The sequence below is a fragment of the Lathamus discolor genome, chromosome 15 (assembly GCF_037157495.1).
Source record: "Lathamus discolor isolate bLatDis1 chromosome 15, bLatDis1.hap1, whole genome shotgun sequence".
NCBI lineage: Eukaryota > Metazoa > Chordata > Aves > Psittaciformes > Psittacidae > Lathamus > Lathamus discolor.
The window spans coordinates 11,265,972-11,289,694 of NC_088898.1; the positions used below are offsets into that span (position 1 = coordinate 11,265,972).

At 47.4% G+C, this 23,723-nt stretch overlaps 1 protein-coding gene and 1 long non-coding RNA gene across 3 annotated transcripts in view; one reads left to right on the plus strand and one right to left on the minus strand.

The window, feature by feature from the left end:
- RABL6 (RAB, member RAS oncogene family like 6) overlaps positions 1-23,723 on the plus strand; it is a 54,085-nt gene that overhangs the window by 2,153 nt on the left and 28,209 nt on the right. For both annotated transcript variants that reach the window (XR_010616103.1, XM_065695288.1), the window contains exons 2-7: positions 3,818-3,952; positions 10,002-10,049; positions 15,362-15,414; positions 16,568-16,659; positions 17,552-17,692; positions 19,077-19,182. Coding sequence is in view for 1 of the 2 variants with exons in the window: in XM_065695288.1 (XP_065551360.1) it covers positions 3,818-3,952; positions 10,002-10,049; positions 15,362-15,414; positions 16,568-16,659; positions 17,552-17,692; positions 19,077-19,182 (575 nt within the window). In the remaining variant the exon portion in view is untranslated. The remainder of the gene's footprint in view (positions 1-3,817; positions 3,953-10,001; positions 10,050-15,361; positions 15,415-16,567; positions 16,660-17,551; positions 17,693-19,076; positions 19,183-23,723) is intronic.
- Positions 1,260-3,126, minus strand: LOC136022469 (uncharacterized). Its single transcript, XR_010616180.1, has 3 exons — positions 3,033-3,126; positions 1,657-1,833; positions 1,260-1,547 (listed from the first exon to the last, which is right to left on the minus strand). It is a non-coding gene; the product is annotated as an uncharacterized LOC136022469 (long non-coding RNA).

Sequence of the window (23,723 nt, forward strand, 5' to 3'; positions counted from 1 at the left end):
GCTCCAGCATGGTAAGGTGGGCTCAGGTGAAGGAATGCCATTACCAGGGCTTTTGCTCAGGAAGTGCAGAGCTGCAAATCCTGTGCATTGCCAATGCTCCTTTCTTAGCAAAGACATGGTGTTCAGCAGAGGCAAATGCACCATGTGTTTGGTGGTGTCTGTTAACACACATGGGTCTGTATAACTCCTCAGTTCCCCTGGCACTGCCTAAACCTAAAGGTGCTGTGATGACTGGTTCTACAGAAGCATTCCTTGCTTTCACAGACCAGTACTGATCATGAACTGAAGCTGCTTCCTTCCCAGGTACTGTGCTGGAATGCTGTGGGTTGCTTGCTGATAAATTGGGCAGCAAACACCTGGGACATGGGCTGTGTCACCTGGCTCTCAGTGCCTTACTGTGGGGCTCAGAACAGGCTGTCAAGGGCACTTTGTAACCAGACAGCCCTGGTTGACGTGATTCTGAAGGCTGTGGTGTGCAATTGCACTGGATAGTGTGCATCTCTAAGCTGAACCACAGTGATGTGTTCTGACAGTCTCTCACCTACTCTTTAGGTACTCAAGAAGAAGAGTATTGCAGGGTGGGTGGGTTTGGATCTCTAATGGAATGATGAGAGCAAAAGGCAGTATTAGTCTTCAGCAGCTGTCACTTCCTCTGCATGGGACACTGTACTTTAGAGTAAGAGCATTTCCATGCATCCCAGAACACACACTCCTTAGTTGTTCTCCTTAGCACCCACACCAAGCTCCTGTGTTTTACACACTGTGGCCCAAATAACACCAGAGGTCCCTGAAGCAGTATGAAAGGTACAGAGAGGAAAATTATGTGGGTCTGTATCATATGTTGTATGTATCCAATGGCTTGGATGTTTATGGAAGATCCTGGTTCCAAGCATTGGTAACCAATCTTCCTCAGGTTTAGTGCTTGGGAGAGCTTAACCTTGGATCAGATTGCCTGCATCACTGTTCTGGTTGCTGTGCTGGTCTAGGGAGGTAGCACAGGCCAGAGGGATTGAGCTCAGTGGAGGGTGGGAGGTGGATCTTGTTCTCCTGTTTGAACAAATTACAAGGCAAATTACAGGAGGAAGTACCAGCACCCGCTTACTCAAACCTGAAAGTTCATGTAAGGCAAAGAAGGATGAGATGAGCAGTTCTGGCTGGGTTACACTGGTGAAAGGATTCCCTGGGAGTCACCCACTGATGATCAGTGACAGGAGCAGAAGACACAGAAGTGCTGAAGGTTCAGATCTATCCATACACCTTCTGCTCTGGGCTTTATTCGTAACAATGCTTGGGTTTCAGAGGAGACACATGGAAACTCCTTTTGCCTGTGCCATGGACTCAGTGCTTTCATTCAGAAAAATCAAAGGAATCCTCCTTTGGTTGTTTCACCATCTGTAAGTTGGAATCACACACACCGGGTGGCAGGAACTGCAGGAGATGGTTTGTTGTGTCTGCAGAGATGCTCTGGCACCTGCGAGTGAAGGCAGGCTATAAATACTGTGTTCATTTCTGCCTTTCTCATCCTTCTGCTATATTAATAAGCAGTTCTGTAAGAGAAGAAACAGCAGCACCTCTTATTGTACAACAACAGGAGCCCAGGGGAACTGCAGCATAAACCTTCACCAGACAAAACTCCTCCACAGACTTTGAAGTTACCTTAAAGTTTCCCTCTTAACCTTTTCTCTGGAATGCTGCAGTAACCTCTGAGTTCCAACAGGAGGCAGCCTTCAGTCTCGCATTTCGTTGCCCAAATGATGCTGCGCAACCGAATACTCATCCCCTGAATGCCATTAAATGTCCCCGAGTGGCCCATTTTCTAGAGGATAACGGTACCTATTCAAAAGGCAAGCAGAAGAATTCTGTTAAGTCAGCTTACGCTTCCCATAGTCTTGTGAATGACACTGGAAACAAGGACAGTATTTAAAAAACAAAAGTAATCACATAATGCAACTGAAAAAGTCGTGTTATCGGAAGAACAAACAGACATTAGGCCTGGCTCTGGGAAGTTTGTGATGTTAATTGCTACAGAAGTTGCTTTGCTGGCTGTGTACAGTTCATGATATTTTGGACTCTCCCTTTCCTTGGGAGGGTTTGAATGACTTTCTCACTGACTGACCTCCCCTGCTTAAGGCACAGGACCAGGCACGTGGTGCTCCAGCAGCTGAGCGGCCTCAGCAGCCAGTGTGAGCCCAGTGGGTGGAAGTGGAACCTTTACCCAAGGCTGCAGTTGATGAGAGTGCCATCAGTACACCCACACCTACAACCAGCTAAGGGCTGGCTCCTGTGCTGGGTCTGTCCCTCTGACACATGGAGGACCAGCAGAGGTCCAGTATTCCAGTACCTAAAGGGACTACAAGAAACCTGGAGAGGGGCTTTGGACAAGCGCCTGTAGGGACAGGCTAAGGGGAATGGCTTTAACCTGCCCAAGGGGAGACTGAGATGAGCTCTTAGGCAGAAGCTGTTCCCTGTGAGGGTGCTGAGGTGCTGGCACAGGGTGCCCAGAGAAGCTGTGGCTGCCCCATCCCTGGCAGTGTTCAAGGTCAGATTGAACAGGATGGGGTTGGTACGGCAGAGTGGGAGTGAGGGCTGGATAGAGGTAGAAAAGGCAGGAGCATGGAAGGATGTCACGAATTAGTGATTTAGATCACTTAAAGTATCACTGTCTATGGTATTAGCGCCAGTAGTTTTAATCTGATGTCAGAGTGACTTCACAGTTCATGACAAGGTTCATACTGTGACTTACTACATGGATGAAAAGTACAAAGGAAACTGGAGTCAGAATCCAGCTAAAATGATCTGCACAAAGACTGGAGGCTCAAATTGTGGGAGAGACCCTGCACTGAGTCAGGTGGGTCCAAGTGGACCCATTTGCTTTCCACACTCTGATGGAGCCTTAGTGTGTGGAGGTCCAATCTTAGCCTCAGACTTGGACAGTGGTTTATGTCTAATGGAATTATCTATACAAGGTTTACAAAATTAATGTTGACTATGGATTTAATTAGTATTAATTCAGCATGTTATCAGTCACTCACCCAGGGTCTGCGGGGGTAAGAGGTCTCTTTGCTTTGGGCAAGGAAGGATCTCTTAGTCTCAGGTAAGGAGTCTGAAACCTTGAGAAGTTCTCTGCTCAAGTGGATTGTCACGTGTGTGCAGCCCAGGGAGAGCTCAGAATGTACTCGTCCAAAGGTCTGTTGTTGGTAAGAGATCTCTGTGCCTCGAGGAGCAGCCTTTAGACTCCCAGGTCCAGGGGAGATGGCCACCATGCAGCCATGCTGCTCACTTTGGCTGTTGTATTTATGGGATAAAGTGTTTGGCTTGTGGTCACATTGCTCATGATGGGAAATGTGTTCAGGAGAATCCTTGTGCCCACACTTCCTTTGTTCCTTGGTAAAGGAGTGTAGGAAGAGCCACCCACGATTCCTGCATTAATCAGATGGTCGGTGCTCACCGTGTCCCTGCTCCTTTGTGGCTTTCCCAGGGGAGTTCCTGGCCTGGCTGTGGCTCAGGCCTTTCCCTCCTTTGCAGCCTGTAGCTGACTACTGCTGGTTTGGTGTGAGGCTCCCAGGGGAGCAGAGCATCAGCTGGCTGAACTCCTGGAGCTTCTCAAGAGTCAGTGCTGGCTGTTTCCGCTGAGCTGCTCTGAGTAGCTGAATAAACACTAATTTTAATGGCTGAGGCTCATGTTTTTAACAAACCCTGTGTAATATGGGGGGACTAATTACAGCTGAACGATGCTTGCAAGAAGTTCGCATGCTTTGCACAGCGTTCTTCCTTTTGTGTTTAATCAGCTGCGTTTGTCTACTTGCTCTATTCCCAGTGAAAATTGTCATCCGAGGGGACAGGAACACTGGAAAAACCACACTCTGGCACCGACTGCAGGGAAAGAAATTTATTGAGGAATATATTCCAACTCAGGAGATCCAAGTCACCAGCATCCACTGGAATTACAAAAGTAAGAGGGAAGAGGGTGGAGGGAGATACAGTCATGGGACAGTGCATGGGATAAAAATTCCAGTGCAGCCTCATTTGCTTCTTTCTTCTGTGTCTGCTTGGGAGATGAAATGGTTTCTCATCACTCATTATTTTAATTGATTATTCACAGTTTCTCAGTTCTGTTTTTAATAACTTTACTCACAAACCATGGAAGTGCTAAAGGATCAGTCTGAAGCTGCAGTTCAAGGGAAGTGTTTAACAGGTGATCCAAAAGATGGGAAACATTTGTGATGTGCTTGACTTGTTAATGAAACCAGGTTTGTTATGGAAATCTGGCTCTGAGGCTAAGCCCTGCTTTTGCTCTTACTGTGTTGTGTAGGAGTGAGGGGAATCTTGCTAACTAGTTTTTTACTGATTAAAATATAAAGAACATCCTGTAACTGTTAAAGGTGATGTTATAAAAAATAATGTACTAATAATTCTGGGCTGACTTACTGAAGCACTGAAGTATTTTGTGAGCCTTTCAAAGTGCTTGTTTGAATCTGAGAGATGAGCTGTGGATTTGTTTTCCTTTCCCCATTGCTCTGGAAGCCCTGGATCTCACCTGCATAAAACCCTGCAGGCATTGGAATAGCACAAGGCTGCAGTTCAACAGTGCATTCAGTCCAGTTTTCAGGTTTCTGATCAGAAATGCCACAGCCTTGTGGGATGAAGTACTGAGTCAGTAGGAACTGCTCTGTGAGACTGATTTTGCTTTAAGGAAAAGGTCAGCAGTTTGTTTGTCATTGTCAGATGTTTCCCATCAGCACCACTCTGACCTTTTGCTGAATCGGGTACTCTCTGTCTTCTCACAGCTGGGAAAAAGCCAGTGTGCAGTTGGGATCAACACCAAGTTGGGTGCTTCATCTAATCCACCAATCACATTTGTATCACTGGATGATACTGTGATGCCTATGTCTTATGATGAGGATCACGCAGCCTCAGCTGTGGTCACCAGCATCTGCCTCGGGCTGGTGCTGTCTCAACCTCTGGCTTCACAGGCTTCAGCACAAGGAGGGCGAGCGCTGCTGGTGTGTGCTCACAGGGAGATGGGAGCCAGAGTTCTGGAGACTCTCTGAAGACAGACCTGCACATGAGTCAGCTCTCTCTTGATATGTTTCTGCAGAGCTCACTGGTTAGAGTTTAAGCAATGTGTGCATATGGGGATGGACTTTTCTCCAGGTGACATGTTGCTGGCCTGGTTCAAATATCTGAAATACTCTGTATGAAATTGTGCCTTTCCTTCTTGCTGCTTTTTCATTGTAAAACACTATCATTTTCAAAGCAATAATTTCCAGCAGTGTAGGAAATTCTGTGTTGACCTTCTTAAAACTTGCTTTAAAAAATACTCCATCTAGAAACCACTGTAAGGTGTTTCCTGCTGTGCACACTTCACATCCGAGGTGGGTGATGGACACTTTGGGAAGGTGGCTCAGTTGCAATCACTGATCTGTTGGTTGAGTTAATCCGGAGAGGAGAAATGAAGATTGTTTTTCTTGTGATCATGCTCTCAAGCTGCCTTGACTAAACCTGCTGGGTGGTGGGCAGCACAGATTTACAGATATTAATTAAATTCCTATCAAATATTGAAGGACTCTTGCATTGCCTGCTATTAAGAGATTCACATTTTATACATGGACGGTACTTTGTTATATCTTCAGAAATTTTATACTGAGGGGATTAATACAGACAGAGGAACTCGATTTATTTCTTCCTACTCAGAATGAACAAAATTACTTTTCTGTGCCAATTGTCTCTGTGATGGAGATACGTAATTTGTGTGTCCAAGTGAGGAGGTGCCATTCCCCACTTAAGGAATGCTTTGTCAGCTTATGTCAGTCACCAGTTTTAGTCTCTGTTTGGCAGTCTCAGAACAGGCCTGAAGTAAAAATTTGCAACTACTTTGTTCAAAGACATGGAACGCTTTTGGGATGGATATGGAGAATGCCCTGCCCTGGAGATGTGTGAACTGAAGCTGATGAAGTGAATTGGGCAGTTGCATGAGAGTAACTATGCCTGAGGGCCTGCGAGTGCCTGTGGTGAGCACCCCATAAAGCAGGGGTTCTTATTTTTAAATGAGCTTTTCCTGCAGTTGTAGTCTTCTCGCTCCTCTCCACAGTTAGCAATGTCTTAGTGTGCCACTGGCTGCAGAGTGCTTGGCCAAATGGCAGATGAGGACACATCTTTGGAGTGGTTTGATCCATGGTTTATGCGGATCCAAGTTACAGAGTAAAAAGGCTGGATTAGCACTCACTGCTGCACCAGAGCTGTTCACGTAAACTGCTGCTGCTGTATGAGTCACACCAAAGCCAACACAGCAGCACTGAAGTAATTATCCTCTTGTGTGTTCAGGGTAATCGCGAATGAAGCTGGTGATGAACTGGCTACAAGCCAGCAGGAGCCCTGGTGCTGAGGGGAGAAAAAAAAACACATGGAAAAATGATTTTCCTGGCTCTCATGCTGTCGGTTTCTTTGCAGAATTCTGTGCTTCCCCTTAGATAAAGGGTGCAGAGCAAGTCACGCTCCTTTTGATGCAGCCCAGGATACAGTTGGCTTTCTGAGCTGTGAGCGCACACGGAAGCCAGCTCATGTTAAGTTTCTCATTGACCAACACCCCCAAGTCCTTCTCTGCAGGGCTGCTCTGAATCTCTTCTCTGTCCAACCTGTAGCTGTGTCTGGGAGTGCTCAGACCCAGGTGTAGGACCTTGCACTTGTCATGGTTAAACTTCATAAGGTTGGCATCAGCCCACCTCACAAGCGTGTCAAGGTCCCTCTGGATGGCATCCCTTCCCTCCAGCATATCCACCGGACCACACAGCTTGGTGTCATCGGCAAACTAGCTGAGAGCGCACTCAATCCCACTGTCCATGTCAGCGACGAAGATGTTAAACAAGACCGGTCTCAACACCGATCCCTGAGGGACACCACTCGTTACCAGTCTCCAGCCGGACATTGAGCCATTGACCACAACTCTTTGCATGCGGCCATCCAGCCAGTTCTTTATCCACCGAGTGGTCCATCCATCAAATTGATGTCTCTCCAATTTAGAGACAAGGATGTTGTGTAGGACAGTGTCGAACGCTTTGCACAAATCCGGGTAGATGACATCAACTGCTTTATCCTTGTCCATCAGTTCTGTAGCCCCATCATAGAAGGCCACCAAATTGGTTAGTCAGGATTTCCCCTTAGTGAAGCCATGCTGGCTGTCACCAATTACCTTGTTGTTTTTCATGTGCCTTAGCATGCCTTCCAGGAGAATGTGCTCCAAGATTTTGCCAGGCACAGAGGTGAGACTGACTGGTCTGTAATTCCCCGGGTCATCCATTTTCCCCTTCTTGAAAATGGGGGTTATATTTCCCTTTTACAAAAGGGAGCTTCACCTGACTGTCATGGTTTTTCAAATATGATGGCCAGTGGCTTAGCAACTTCATTTACCAGCTCCTTCAGGACCCGCGGATGGATTTCATCAGGTCCCATGGACTTGCGCAAGTTTGGGTTCTTAAGATGGTCTCAAACCAGATTCTCTCCTACAGTGGGCCTAGGGTCTTCATTCTCACAGTCTATGCATCTGCCTTCCAAGACGTAGGTGGTGTGGTCAGAGCATTTGCCAGTGAAGACTGAGACAAAGACCAAGGATCACTTGGTGGGGCTCTCCATCCCCTTGGCCTTCAGGGTCAGCAGCAGCACTGCTGGTCCCAGCTGTGGGGTCTCAGTTTGGGGCAGACCTCCCCTTGCTCATCAGTGTCACTGTGCACCATGAATGGACCACGGACTCGAGCAGCCATGTCACGGGAACACCACCCTCCAGTGCAGCACATATGGGTGAGGAGCCAGATGTACAGTTGGCTGCCAGGCCAGTGATGATGGGGAGCGGTTGGACTTTAGCCCTGTCTGGCTTAAGGTCTGTAGAAATAGCCAGGGACAGAACTAACTTAGAGTGTAATGGGTCGAGCAGAAGTTGAGAAGCAGCAACAGAAGGTGGGAGCGTTGATCTGCTGGAGGGTAGGAAGGCTCCACAGAGGGATCTGGACAGGCTGGATCCGTGGGCTGTGGCCAGTGGGATGAGGTTCAAGAAGGCAAAGTGCTGGGTCCTGCATTTGGGCCACAACAACTCCCTGCAATACTCCAGGCTTGGGGAAAAGCGGCTGGAAACTGCTCATGGGAAAGGAGCTGGGGGTGCTGATTGATGGAGCTGAACATGAGCAGCTTGTGCCCAGGCAGCCAGGAAGCCACCAGCATCCTGGCCTGTACCAGCAGCAGAAGGGCAGCAGGGCCAGGGCAGTGGTTGTGCCCCTGCACTGGGCACTGGTGAGGCCGCACCTGGAATCCTGTGTTCATTTCTGAGGCCCTCACTATAAGAGAGGCATTGAGGGGCTGGAGCAGGGCCAGAGAAGGGCACCAGAGCTGGTGCAGGGCCTGGAGCACAGTGATAATGGGAACGGCTGAGGGACCTGGGAGGGACCTGGGGGGGTTCAGTCTGGAGAAGAGAAGGCTCAGAGGGGACCTGATCGCTCCCTACAAGTGCCTGACAGGAGGATGGAGCCAGGAGGGGCTGGGCTCTGCTCCCAAGGAACAAGGGATGGGACAAGAGGAACCGGCCTCAAGCTGCACCAGGGCAGGTTTAGATGGAGCTGAGGAACAATTCCTGCCCCAGAGGGTGCTCAGGCATTGGAAGAGGCTGCCCAGGGCAGGGCTGCAGGCACCGGCCCTGCAAGGGTTCACACCCCGTGGGGACGAGGCCTCAGTGCCATGGGTTAGTGGTGGCCTTGGCAGTGCTGGGAATGGTTGGACTGGATGAGCTTAAAGGGCTTTTCCAGCCTGGTTGATTCAGTGGTTCTATGGAGGTGTAGGGCTGCTGTATACCTGCTGTTGGGTTTCAAGTCCCACCTAAGCCTGTGATGCACTGGCTGGGCTGAGCCTGTGCACATTTCCTGTTCATCCCATGCCCACTGCCTGCTGGCAGAGGGAAGGGGAGCAAGAGTTGCCATGATTTGACTGATTTGGCTTCATGCATAAACGTAAACAGGATCTTTCTCCAGAAGCAGAGGATCAAAGTTTTCCTTTATTCATAATCTTTACAATGTTATGAAACATTTCAGTTAAGCCAAAGGGAATTCTGCAGAGGGAATGTTTCCTGGCTTGCCAGTGACACTTAGCTATAGTCTTATGCCATCCTAAGAGATTATTTTCTACTCTGAGACATTATCCTCCTATTCCATTGCTTTATATGCAGAGCTACTCCCAAGTACAAGCTTTTGTTCTGTAGCCCATAACATTTCCAAACAGAAACTGTTCCTTGGAACAGCTTCATGGAGTTTGGGCTTCTTACATGGATTCAGCAGAAACATCTGGCCAAGGCTGCCCACCCCTTGTGCCAGCAGTTAGTCAGGGGGTCAGTACCACAGCACTGGCTCTGCAGGGAGAATTTCGATTGTCTTACTTCAGCTTTTAGCAACTCAATTATGTGTTGCTGCTTGTAATTTACTGATGCTGCAGCTTGTGAAGAGCCAAAATTGCCACCAATATCTTCTTTTTCATAACACACAATGTGAAATGAGCAGGGAAATGGCTTTCCGTAGCTGCAGGACTGTCTGCATTATTTGTCGTGTCTGCAGGAAGATGCTGTTAGTAACTGATCTTCCTTAAATGTGTGTATTCCTCTTTTTTCCAGTTGTACACTTCATTTACAGACTAGGCCTTGTGCTTCAACTTATATCGGTTTTGAAAGAATATTAAAACCTCTCTGTATGAAAAGAATCTAAACAAAGTATTTACAACATGTTTCAAATCTGACATAAACCATGCAGGAAATGTAGCTGGCATTTGTGTGACCTTTGGCTAGCATGGTTTGGTGTAGAGGATGGACCTTCAGCCTTGTTGTGTTTTGATTTTCTTCCAACTCAAGAAATCCTTTTGTTTTCCACTCATCTGCTGCACTGCTGGTGTTGTCTCTGGGGGAGGCTCTGATGAGTACTGAGTGTGGTCATTAACTGAAACCGCTCCTAATATGTGTGTTCTTGTGCTTTCAGCCACTGACGATATTGTTAAGGTTGAAGTCTGGGATGTCGTTGACAAAGGTAAGATTCTCACTCTCTTTCTCATGGGGATTCATTGGTCTTTTGCAGTTTTATTTCAAACCTCACATGGAATTCAGGAATAGCTTCTTACCTCCACTGGAGAAAAATGTTTGTACTGATGTTTTCCGAGTGTGTGGGTGCTACTTCCTGAAAAAATATGGAAAGGAGTGAGGAGTCTCCTGTGCTAGAGTCTGTTATTTGGGATTTGAACTTCAGATCACATCCAGTGTTCGGAAGCAGTTGGTTCATGTGCTCCATGGAATAGGCTGCTGCTTAGTGTGTTCACTGAGCTTTATTAGAAACTTCATCTTCTCTCCTTTATAGTTTTATGTATTTAAGAGAGCTACTGGGTTCCTGGTTTTGTTTATGAGAGTGCTGTCAAGCTGTTCTTGTATGGGAATGCTCTTGTTAAGTTGATAAAATGTTATCTGTAGTGAATAATGTATGCAGGAGGGAAGGATAAAAGGGAAGCCAATTACTTACTTTCATTTAGGACAGAAAATGCAATATATGTAATCCAAACCCTTTTCTAAATGTTCAGCCAAGGAGAGCATTATGATGTAGAAGTACATTCTTCATTAGTTTTCAGGTTTTGTCAGAGTATAAAGTTCTAGTTTATAAAACTAAAACCCTCAAAACCACACATGAAGACGCAATGTGGATGCAGTGCAAGCCTGGATGCAGTGGCATCTGTGCCTAGAAGAGGTTGGGCTGCAGATTGAGCCCAACCTGCTCATTCTGTGTCCTGAAATGCGGATTTGTGCCTTTTAAGAGTCCTTTTGTACCAGCCAGGTTTCTGGTTTTGAGTATGTTCAGGAAGGCAGCTTCACAAGGGAGCATCTCTTGCTGTGCAGGTTGTGCTCCTCATTGGTGCGTTTCTGCTAGTCGAACCTGTAGACTAGTCATTGAAACTTGAACTCCTGTTTTGGCTGCTGCTGCCTTTCCTGCAGCCTGAGCTGGTGGCACTTTCAGATCCAAGCAAAACATCTGTTTTCTCACTTCCTTGCAACTTTGGGATGAATAGACAGCCAGTGAATTTGGGAACCATGTGTTCCAGCACTGACTCCTGTGAATAGCTTCTCTGAGTACTCATCTTCTCAACTAGACACTTGGCTTTTTTTTTTTGGCAAAATGATTGGATTTGATATGTGCAGATGTTAATATCGGCTCTTCTGGTGCTGCTTTCATTGCTGACAGTGGAGCATGTGTGAGAAACCTCAAGAGACTCTCATCTCACCACTTCATATTCTTTTAAAATAAGCTTCATTCTGTTAAGATCCCTCTTAGGGACCACAGATACGGATTTTTTATGTAGTCAAATGTACTCAGTCAGTGCAGTGTAAAAACTCAGATCATCCTCACATAACAAAATCAAATCCTTCCTGTTGCCATAGCACTGGGGATCCTTGGTAAGTACAACTTTAGGAAAAGATGCCAATTAAGCACTAAGAACTTGCTCATATGTAACCTGCATCTGAATGTTATCTCATGACATCTTGTTCTTCTTTCTGTGTGCTTAGGACAAAAATTCCTCCTGCGTGATGCTTTTGGTGAGAGCAACACTAATTAACTGTAGACTCTTAGTGTTGAAATACCGAGTGTTGCTGCAGCATAGTGCTAACAAGACCTGATCCTTTTCTACCTTGCCTACCAGATCCTGGCTAATGTGCATATTTAGAGTTAGGCAGAATGCTGCATTTATCAGGCTGGATTTGTAACTGCGTGCTCTGAACATGCATTTCAGCATGTGCTGTTTGCCAGGCTACATTTTTGTTGACAGTGTTCCTCCATTTGGGATTAATTGTTCTTGTTAGAGAAAAAATGGGAGACCTCTATTTGGATTAAGATTAAAAAGGTATTGAAAGGCTGATGTGGGGATACAACCAGACTGTCTAAAACATGTACCCATAAACTGCAGTTCTCAACTTCAGTCTTGTAAAGCAGCTTTGGCCTTTCCTCTGCCGTGTTGCCATTCCTGAGCATGCGAGCCTGCACCGGAGATTTGGGAAACAAGAAGTTGCACCCTGAAAGACTTGCTGTGCGTGTTTGGGCTGCAGTTGGATGTGGATGTGAGTCCCTGGTAGCTCTGCAGTGTGCTGGGGTTTCCCTCCAGGCTGCCTTAGGAAGGCAGGAGTTGGCTCTGCTGGCGCTGCCTGACTGGTGGCTCACTCAATGGTGTTTAGGGCATAGGTGTTCCTTTGGAAGTGTGGGGAGATCTGTTAAAGTTGTGAGGTTGGTGGGGGCAGTGGAGCAGGGGGATGGCAGCTGCTCTACTGCTCCTCCTGCCTTTTGGCTTGGCTCTGTGGGTTTTTTGCTGGTTTGATGTTCAGACTCAGAGCACAGGCTTCCCTGCAGACTTCGCTGCCTCCTGCTGTGTCCTCCTCGGGCCTGCTCACACAGCTGGGCTCATTTGGGTAATGATGCCATTTGTTAAGAACTTAACAAGTCGAGCTTGCCCCCAGCTATGGATTGTATTGAGTTTTGTGCAGTGTGTCATAAATACCAACCCCTTTGCTACCCTTGGAACTAACAACACAGGAAGGAAATCTCAGCAAAAGTCACAGCCTGACTCATCTCTCTGGCTTTGCAGCACGTTGTGTAACTACTGCAGGTCCTAAAGCTGTAACAGATCCTGAATGCAGAGGAGCTGCTTGAATGCAGGTGATTCAGGAACAGTTCTGACCCCAGCTTGTAACCTGTGCTAGTTTGGTTCCTTATCTTTTCCCATACACCAGCTAAAGGGATCGAATAATTATTTATTTTCTATTGCTCCCAAAATAGCATTATTAACTGTTTCCCCCCTTGGAGGTTCCTGCCCCTGCACCTTCTCCCTCCCAGAGGTGAGATGCAAGAAGGAGGAAAGATCAGAATCAATATTTCTGTTCTGTTCACATGCCCTGAGTTAAATAACTCTGGGGATGCAAATATTCAAGACCTGGTTTAGTGAATGGTGAGCAGAGGCATCTCCCTCATGCTGTAGGCAGCATTTGTTGGCAAGCTGGACTGAATCCTTCTATCCCACACCAGAACCGATGGGAGACAGAGGTGCAGAGGCTGTCTGGGGCTGGCCACAAACCCAATCTTCTGATGCTCAGTGTGGACTGGTCTGTAGACTGTGGGGCAGTGCTGTGAGGTTGTTTGGTTTCAGTGTTGCTGTCATGCCTGTAAATAAGTTGCAGTCATCGTTCTAGGTAGAGAAGCTGGGCAATGGCAGCATGAAGCCCCTTGCCTTCTAACTGAGGCTTTTGGATCAGACATCAGTGTGACCTTAAAGAGGAGACCGTGTTCATATAACAGCACAATATCCATTGTGCATTTGCACAGGCTGAATTGCATCTTTGTGAACATGTATACATCTTGACTTTATCCAGCTCATTCTGCAGTTTTGGTTCCAAAAATAGACACAGAGCATAAATACGTACACACATGTGCTTTTCAGCCTTGATACTGCTTTCTAGATGACCCCCTTTACAGCAGTGCTGAGCATCATGTAAGAAAGAATATTACTCGTTCCTGTTGATATGCATATAAAGCCATAAGAAGGGAGGGGCGTGTGTTCAGTCTCTGAGCACTGGTTGTCACTGTGTCCGGGTTAGAAAGAGACTTTAGTGCTCAGGATGGCAGGACAGTGAGGAATATCTGTAGTTGCTTGGGCTTCTGTTTACACACCTAGAAATTCAGGTCATGCCAAGTGTCATTTAGGGGTCACTGTGCTGATGTCTTGGTATTCGGAGAAGCCACACAAATGCCACTGACTTGAAATGAATTTATTTGAAGTGGGAAAAGGCATCCTTGACATCCTACACCTTCAGTTGCGCTGGGAGAAGTCTGAGCCCGTATGTGGATCCTCCAGGAAAACACACTGCATGAGAGGGGAAGGATCAGGATTAACGTATTTGCTACTGTCAGATGCCAACAGTAATGTGGATGCCCAGGAGCATCTGCCAGACACGCTGTCAGGGGAAGGGCCTGGAATCTCCTGCTGTACCCTGCAGCTTTAAACTTCCATGAATAACTCTATTCCATAACTGTTTCTCTTTGACCTCTGTGCAAAAGGAATGAAGCATTTTATTTCACTTGCAGGGTCTGGCAGAACCAGGAGGTTTACAGCAGCCACCCCATGGCAATCGGCAGGTTGGGTAGTTGGCGGGAGGTATTTTGGTCCCCTGTGTTGCAGTCTTCTCAAGAGTCAGTGGGAGGGGTTTTTGCGGGAGCATCCAAGCTGCCAACACATCCTGTTGTCAGTGACACGGGGTATTTCTGGAAGTTATGAGAAGGAATTCCAAGTGTCTGCCATTATAATTCAGTTAACTTGTCATTACAGACCAGGAAAATACAGAATGGAGTTAATTCAGAGGTGCAGTTTTTAATTGCTGTCAGTAACATCTGGAAGATGTTTGGTACCTGTGAAACGTAACTCCGGATCTGATCTCCAGGTGAAGATGCTGCGAGGGCTGGAGCAGCTCTGCTCTGGAGCCAAGCTGGGAGAGCTGGGCTGGGTCAGCCTGGAGAAGAGAAGGCTCCTGAAGGGGAGACCTTAGAGCAGCTCCAGTGCCTAAAGGGGCTGCAGGAAACCTGGAGAGGGGCTTTGGACAAGGGCCTGTAGGGACAGACCAAGGGGAATGGCTTTAACCTGGCAGAGGTGATGACCAACCCTGACCCTCTGGCCTTTCATGCACATGCAGCCTGGCTCTCTACTTCTCCACAGCCCCCTTGCCACAGTTGATTTTGCTGGATTTCCCCTGTATAAGCTCTGTCTTCTGGCTTTTGTTAAAATTCTCATTGTCTCCTGACACCCCTTTGTTCTTTTTGGTCATGAGTCAGCCCAAAGCACCTGATGGGCTCTGAGATCCCCTTCACCTGCAAGACAGTGTGTGTCAGGCCGGTGACATGGCACAGCACTGTCTCTGGGGAAGACTCTGCATGTTGTCATGCAGTTCAGTCAGAACAGCCCCACGACCTTTTGCTGCTTCCACGTTAATGCAACAAGAAGTGCAACAAAGCAGCTTTCTTTGTGGCCAGGGAGTGTCCCAAACCCTGTGTTCAGTCCTTGTGACTCCATGCTGTGAAGAGCATGGTTTAAGCTACCCCAGACTTTCCTCCTATTCATCTTTGAATTAGACTAGCTGGGATTCTTCAGCCAGGCATGCCTGTCCCAGCCTGCCCCATTCCCCATGCTTGTAGTAGAAGTTGGATCTGCTTTAAGGCCATGTTCCAAGTTCTGTGGTCCTGCCTGGACCCCTCCTGGACGTCTCTGCCCAGTGTAATGCTGCTTCTTTCTGTGTTTTTTTTTCCCTACAATTCTTCTTCAGGAAAGTGCAAAAAACGAGGTGATGGTTTGAAACTGGAGAATGACCCTCAGGAGGTGAGTGACCCTGAACGCGTGTCTGTGCTGGGCGGGAGGCCTCTTGTGATCCATGGAGAGTAAGTTCTATATTTGTTCCTGCTCTAAGGCCAGCCTGCTGAGTGGATGAGGAGCACTGTGTTCCCTGATGCTCGTCACGCCTTTGCCTCTGCATTTCATCCCTGAGCTTGCCCTCACCACAACATTCCTGCTGTTTGCCATTCTGTCCTATAGGAATGACTGTGTCCCAGAGGTTTACGCGGTAGCTTTGTACCTGTCTGCATGTGGTCAGTGGCAGGAAGTCCTTTTGTAACGAACTTCTTGCGAGACCTGAAGAAGTCACTGTTCTGTGGCAGCCCCTTAAAACTGGGCTCACAATTACCTTTTAACACCATTTGAAATAAAGAGGAGGAAGGGGCAGTAGAAGTGTTGCACTTTGTGGTAAAAGCGGCTTCCCACCTGCTTGACCGTGTCCAGAAGAGGGCCACAGAGATGCTCCAAGGGCTGGAGCAGCTCTGCTCTGGAGCCAGGCTGGGAGAGCTGGGCTGATTCAGCCTGGAGAAGAGAAGGCTCCTTAACGGGAGACCTTAGAGCAACTCCAGTGCCTAAAGGGGCTGCAGGAAACCTGGAGAGGGGCTTTGGACAAGGGCCTGTAGGGACAGGCCAAGGGGAATGGCTTTAACCTGCCCGAGGGGAGACTGAGATGAGCTCTTAGGCAGAAGCTGTTCCCTGTGAGGGTGCTGAGGCGCTGGCACAGGGTGCCCAGAGAAGCTGTGGCTGCCCCATCCCTGGCAGTGTCCAAGGCCAGGTTGGACACAGGGGCTTGGAGCAAGCTGCTCTAGTGGAAGGTGTCCCTGCCCGTGGCAGGGGTTGGAACTGGATGAGCTTTAAGGTTCCTTCCAACAAAACCAGTCTGGCATTCCATAATCTTACCAGTGCAGTAGCAGTTGCTGTCAGACATGTTTTTTTTCAGTGACTGAGGGATGTTTCACATCCTGCTCTTGTGGGCAATGGAAGCTGTGAAGCATGAGGTATCTTGCTTAAATGATGCTAATGTGAAATCCACGGATATAGTGACTGTCACTTCAGAAAGTTTGCCTGTTGAGCACGGTAGCTGTGTGTGTAAGCCTGAACCAGGTTATTTACTGCTTCTTTGTCTTTGTTTTTTCTTCAGGCAGAGTCAGAAATGGCTCTGGATGCAGAGTTCCTGGATGTCTATAAAAACTGCAATGGTGTAGTGATGATGTTTGACATCACCAAGCAGTGGTAAGGCACATCCAGTGGCACATGCCAAGGGATTCTCACTTGTTTAGTGAAAACAAATGACTTCTAGACTTCATGATTCCCATATGGGCTCTGGAGCTGATAACCAGCCTAATGAGTTGAAGCAAGCTTGTATCCCTTAAGCTTTATCTTCTGACATGTTGTTTAGTATACTCCTCTCCTGGGCTTGTTTTATACAAGTGGTCTCCCATGGTCTACAGTTTGTGGTGTGTTGCTCTCTGAGACTGGATAATCAGGGCTATGGCAGGTTCAGAGTGCACTGGGCATGTCACACCTCTGCTCTGCAGAGCACAGTGGGAAGAGGAATGCTTGTGAGAAATTCCCGGGAAGCGTAGTATCAGTGAGGATGACTCAGAGGCCCTGGGCTGCATTATTGCACAGGAATAATGAACTGTGCACATTGCACATCCGCTGAGGAGGGTGAGGGACATATGGAAGCCAAAGTGGAAAGACGAGGTGGTGAGAGTTCCTGCTGTATATTTAAGCCTGTGTTTCCCAGGTGTGGTATGGGTCCGTGAGCCTCCTGGCAGCTTGAGGGAAGGTGTTCTTTGGATCTGCTGACCCACACTGCTTTGTAGGTCTGAGGGCAGTGCTGCTGTTGGAGATGGGAGGGTGCTGGTGGAAGTGGATTATTGAACTTGTCAAGTTGTTTCTGGAGATAGAAAGAATGATAAACCGGATAAACAGAGAAAGAATGACACAACCATGTTTACAGTTCGTGTGTGTCTCTGGGGGGAGAAAAGGAGCCACAGGCTTCGGAGGACTTTTGGAAAGAATTGTTTCTTTGGGTTTTTCCCCTGTGATTGATGCATGAAATTGCTCAGGGAATGATGCTTCTCACTCACCTGCCTTTCCTCTCTCTCCTGTGGTGAAGGACATTCAACTATATTCTGAGGGAGCTTCCTAAAGTGCCAACCCACGTTCCAGTGTGTGTGCTTGGGAATTACCGAGACATGGGGGAGCACCGGGTCATCCTGCCTGGTGATGTGCGGGACCTCATCGACAACCTGCACAGGTGAGAGGCTCCGTGGCCACCAGGCACCAGCACCATCGATGTCCATGTTGCTAGCAGAGGCACATCACCTGCATCCTCTGACCTGTGCCAAGTTTTTGTACTGTCATAGCTCTCGAGTGTCTCATGCAGCAGGTTCAGTTTACATGATGGGCTCTTTGATCTCTCCTGGGCAGATTTAGCTATATTCCTGGAAGCAGCACCTTTCAGAGGTGCTTTTCCCAAGGAGTCATTTTTTTTCTGGATAATCCTTCTCTTGCGAAAGAGTCCTTCCCCTGTAGAACAACTTTGCTCTATTCCAAATAATTCTGCTACAAGAGAGCCAACAAGTGCAACCGTCTTCCTTGCGCCTCCTCTGAGAGCATCCCTATGGAATATTACTGGGCACAGCCAAGTCCTGTACCTGCTTGGCCAGACAGGCAGAGATGCGAGGTGCATATTTAGTGTCAAATATTATGTGTTGGTAAGGAGCCAGTAGGTTGTACTTTTTTTTTTTTTCTGTGGATTTATGTTCCTAAGGCTTTTTTTGTTTTTTCATTTTCCTTGTCTCTCACTTGTTTATCCCTATGTCAGGCACACAGACATGGCTTGAACTATAATGCAGTTATTTCTTTACAAGTTCGTCTCTATATGTGACTTATGTAGGTCTGTTTGCAAAACCTTCACTGGGAAATGAACAGCTTGTACAGTGGGAAACCCTGAGTCTAGTAAACCAGTGGCCCAGTGTCCTGACATGGTATTTCTTTGTCTGGCAGCCACATGACACTGTGACACAGCAACACCTTCAGCAGGAAAGAAGTGTGAATTTTCTCAGAATGGCCTCCTAGCCTACATTGGGGATTGAGGGCTTGGCTTGTAAACGAGGATTGCTCATGGTATGGGCTGGAGCAGCTCTGCTCTGGAGCCAGGCTGAGTGAGCTGGGCTGGTTCAGCCTGGAGAAGAGAAGGCTCCTTAAGGGGAGACCTTAGAGCAGCTCCAGTGCTTAAACAGGCTACAGGAAAGCTGGAGAGGGGCTTTGGACAAGGGCCTGTAGGGACAGGCCAAGGGGAATGGCTTTAACCTGCCTGAGGGGAGACTGAGTTGAGCTCTTAGGCAGAAGCTGTTCCCTGTGAGGGTGCTGAGGCGCTGGCACAGGGTGCCCAGAGAAGCTGTGGCTGCCCCATCCCTGACAGTGTTCAAGGCCAGGTTGGACACAGGGGCTTGGAGCAAGCTGCTCTAGTGGAAGGGGTCCCTGCCCGTGGCAGGGGTTTGGATCTGGATGAACTTTGAGGTTCCTTCAAGTCAAACCAGTCTGGGATTCTATGTAATTGAGGAGGAGCCTCTTCTGTGTGTCTGCAGTTCCTGTCCTCTACAGTTTTCTTCTCTCTGCCTCTCTTGTTGAGACAGGCCTCCTGGCTCCTCATATTTTCGCTATGCTGAGTCTTCCATGAAGAACAGCTTTGGCCTCAAGTACCTGCACAAGTTCTTCAACATCCCCTTCTTGCAGCTGCAGGTAAGACCAAGGGCACGCTTGATGTGCCGAGTGGGTGGGATGGATTTCATTTTCCCAGTCTCTAAGGTGGGAATTTGGGGTTTGGGGTTTCCTTTGCTGTTAAAGGATCCTGAGTTGATTTTTGGTTTTGTAAGTGTTGTTACAACAAAATTATGTCAGTACATTGATGCCTGTGACTTAAATATGTCCCTGCTTGTGAGAGAACTCCTCTGGGTTCACAAATGCTCACCTCTGGAGAAAGACTCCAAGGTGATGAATAACACTGGCAAGAGAATTGCATCCAGTGGTGGAGCTGCCAAGTTTGTTAAACTTTGCATTTAAGTTCTGCTTAGTTAAAACTCAGATAAGTTTGGTCATGAACTGAACAGTTCAGGGGCAACTGCTGGAGAGCTTTGCCTTACCTATGACTGATCTGCCAGCTGCCTGTGCACAGATCCAGCTTTCATGTTCCCTTCGTAACTGAGGCTGCTTGGCCTGGGTGAGTGGAAAGGCAAAGGCTGAGTGGGCATGTGTCGTGGTTTAAACAAAGTCAGCCATAAACCGTACAGCCCATCCACTCACTCCCCCCTTTCTTGCCCTCCCCCCTGCTCCTGGAGGGACAGAGAGGAGAATCGAAAAGAATGCAACTCCCACAGGCTGAGATAAGTACAGTTTAGTAACTAAGGTATAACACAAATCACTACTGCTACCACCAATGATAATAATGATAAAGGAAATAACAAGAGAATACGATACCACCGCCGAATGAGTTCCACCCCCCCGAAGAGAGAGTGTACCCTTCTGGGTAACTCCCAGTTACCTCCCTGGGCATGACGTGCTGTGGTATGGAATACGTCTTTGGCTAGTTTGGGTCAGGTGTCCTGTCTCTGCTTCCTCCTGGCCTCCCCTCGTCCCCAGCAGAGCATGAGACTCACAAAGTCCTTGGCCAGAATAAACATTACTTAACAACAGTTAAAAACAATCGGTATTATCAGCTGTCTGCCCAGGCTGGAAGTCAAAACACAGAGCTTGCACCACCTACTAAGGAGCAAAACAGCTCCTGGTAAACCCAGGACAGCATGGAAGGGTGGGATTCTCTGCTGTGGTGCTTTAGCAGAGGTTCTTTGGGGTGACCTTAGAGGGGTCTTTTGGAATCAACAGAATATGCTTTTTTGGGGTGCATATAATGATGTATCTTTGTCTTCTCTTGGATGCAAAAAGCAGGCAGTTGATCTTGATTATCTTTCACCAGAAAGTGGAATCTCTGTGTACTTTTATACAAATAATCCCCACTGGAATGCTGCGTCAGAGGAAGGTGACATCTATTAGTGAATGTCACCACGTCCTCAGGCTGCAGGGCAGAAAGCACCAGGGTAAGAAAACTGAATGTATAAAAACCCAGTAGAAGTTGAACAATAAATGTTAGAGGAGAATGTTCTAGAAATCTGAGATTCAACTTGCTGCTCAGTGGGGTAGATTGAAGTCTACCAGCGTGGTGTTGGCTACATGTTTGGTTTTATAATTTGGCTCCTATGGTAAAGGGATGTCTTGTGGAAATCATGCAGAATAATTAGTTCCCAGGTTACTTTTGTCAGTTTTATAGATCTCTCCTATTTTTCTCAGTTAGATGTTGGTAAAAGACTGAAGCATGAGCACAGCCTTCCTGCCAGAGTTGTTTCTGAAGGCTGCTCATGATGGTCCTGTTCATAGTCAGTGTATGCAGTGATTTCCGTAGCCATAGGAATAAGCAGGAAATACCAAAGCATTTGTAGTTCAGGTTTGCTTGGAAGCAGCTTTAGGATGTGAGTGTTCAGGGACCTTTCATTTCAGTGTGCTGTGTAGAAGTAAACAAGATCTATTGATCTGAGTCTGAAAGCAGTTAGGACACTGAGATAAGGGAGTTGTCCGAAAGCCACAGAACTTTTTGGGCAAGTCTTGGTCTTTAGGGAAGTAGGAAAAATAAATCTGATATAACCTTTAGTTGTTTGGAGATTCCAGTGTTGGTTTCTTGGGAGAGGGAAAGGGAATGGGGTGACCAGTTCTTCAGCTCAGTGAGCTCGGGTGCCACTGGGCATAGTCCAAAAGGTGCAGGTGCCACAGCCTGCCGCATCCTGTGATTAAATAGTTCAACACAGCAGAAACAAACCTAAAAAGACTTCTCATTATAGTTTAGTTCCCAAAATGTGCAAGGGGAGATTTGGATGGGCACATGTAGACAATGCTGGTAAATGTGTGCTACATTCTTCATACCTCGACACAGAAGGTGGCAGTTGAGTTGTCCTGTGCCTGTCACTCCAGGAGGGAGTGATCAGATCATGGCTGCCTGTCTTTTCCTTTAAACCAGCAATGCCAAAACTAATTCCTGCAGTTCTGTGCTCATGCAGGGATTGCAGGCAGGTGCTTTATGTGCTGTCTGATAAAATCACAGCATCGAATTCAACATGGGGATGGCTTGTTTCCTTTCCCTCTGGTGTGCAGGAGATCCCTGCCCTTGCCGTTCTGTGCTGAGGCAGGTGACGCCGCAAAATGGGAGGCTTTGGGCCGCTTTGTCCCAATTTTGGGGCTTTACTTGATGTCAGACCTCAGCTGGAACGTGCTTTTCCAGAGCCACTTGCCTTTGTGCCGCAGGCACACGTTTTGCTGCTTGGGGAGCCCTGCCTTGGAGTGCTGCTGGCCTCAGTAACCACCATTGCAGCAGCATGTTCATACCTGTAGGGAAATTGCAGTTAGGCTTCATTCCTAAAGGTTCTGCTTATTCCTTCAGAGGGACCTGCCAGTACCAGGCTCCAGAAAGGAGTCATTTCCTGGTATTTTGGAACAAAGAGGGCTGAAGGAAAGGAATGCTGTCGGGTATTAAATGCACACAGAATCATGGAATGGTTTATGTTGGAAGGGACCTTAAAGCTCATCCAGCTCCAACCCCTGCCATGGGCAGGGACACCTTCCACTGGAGCAGCTTGCTCCAAGCCCCTGTGTCCAACCTGGCCTTGAGCACTGCCAGGGATGGGGCAGCCACAGCTTCTCTGGGCACCCTGTGCCAGCGCCTCAGCACCCTCACAGGGAAGAGCTTCTGCCTAAGGGCTCATCTCAATCTCCCCTCGGGCAGGTTCAAGCCATTCCCCTTGGCCTGTCCGTACAGGCCCTTGTCCAAAGTCCCTCTTCAGCTTTCCTGTAGCCCGTTTAAGCACTGGAGCTGCTCTAAGGTCTCCCATTAAGGAGCCTTCTCTTCTCCAGGCTGAACCAGCCCAGCTCTCATATGATTTAATTAGTCTCAGTCGACCACTGAGGTTTCTCGATGTTCCTTGGCCTGCCCTCCCACAGCTCCCAAAGGGAAGAGTTGTTCCACTGTGTGTGAGATTCCAGGCTATCCTTTTGCAGGGTTGGTGCTCAGTGTATTGGTTTGAAGTTGCACATTACAGTGTTCAGCTTACATTCATGCATCTTTCATGCAGAAAGCAGTGGCTGAAATTCATACCCCAGCACAGAGCACGTTCCCTCCCACAGCCCATGCTCTTCAGTTAGGCATCAGTTCCTTGCCACAGGAAGCTTGTCACACCTGGGCACACAGCTGAGCTGTAGGTGTTGCTGGTGGCCCACATACTGTGCAAATGGGATCAGGTCAGCTAGGCCTTTGGCTGCTGTGCTGGAAGGAGACAGTCCTGCACACAGCTGGCACTGCCTTTTCCCTGAAGCACTCGGAAGTGGCATCCAGCCAGTGCACGAGGCTGTGGTACATGATTTATTCCCTTCTTTTGGGTCATTGCTAAAAATAAGCTGTTTCTTTAATATTTTAATACCAGCCTGGTAAAAGAGAATTATTTTTTTTAAATGGACTAAAGTGGACTTGAAAATCCATCACTAGTGATGAATGTTTACAAGTGGCATTGCAGTGAAAGCATCTACTGAGTTAATCTGAGTTCTTCATTCACTGTCATCTGTGAAAACTGACATTAATACAACCCTGAGATATGTCTTAATGGCAAAGTATGAGGAAAGGAAACCATTTGTTTAATAATAGACATTATCTGAGTGCCAGGGTCAGCATTGGAGAGCAGTATCCTTCTATCTCTGTTTATTCAGCTGATTTGCTTACATTTATGTCACTCTTCCTAGGAAACTGAGGACAAAGAAGCAGAAAACTTGCTCTTTTTTGTCTCATTTCTGCTTATGATGAATACATGAAAGGATTAAATCTGTTACTTCGAGAATATTTAATTTCTCCACTCTTGAATTCTAACATCTAGAATTTAAATTCCAAAGTCTAGAATCTGGATTCTAAAATCCTTATCAGCACTTTGTTTAGTGGAGGAAGTTTAAATATGTACAGCATGTTTTGCTGATACTTGTCTGTCTACCACAATAAAGGGAACTTGAGTTAACTGATGACTTAATAATTCTTTATATACATGATAATCAAGTCAAGCTTCCATCTGCATAGAGCTTATGAATATGGCGAATAAAAATGACCCAGCAGAGGAAGTATGGATCATTCCAAGCTGTTAACCTAATGGCAAAGGTAAAAATGAAGAACCTAAATGCCTTGGAAATAGTAAATTAGCTTA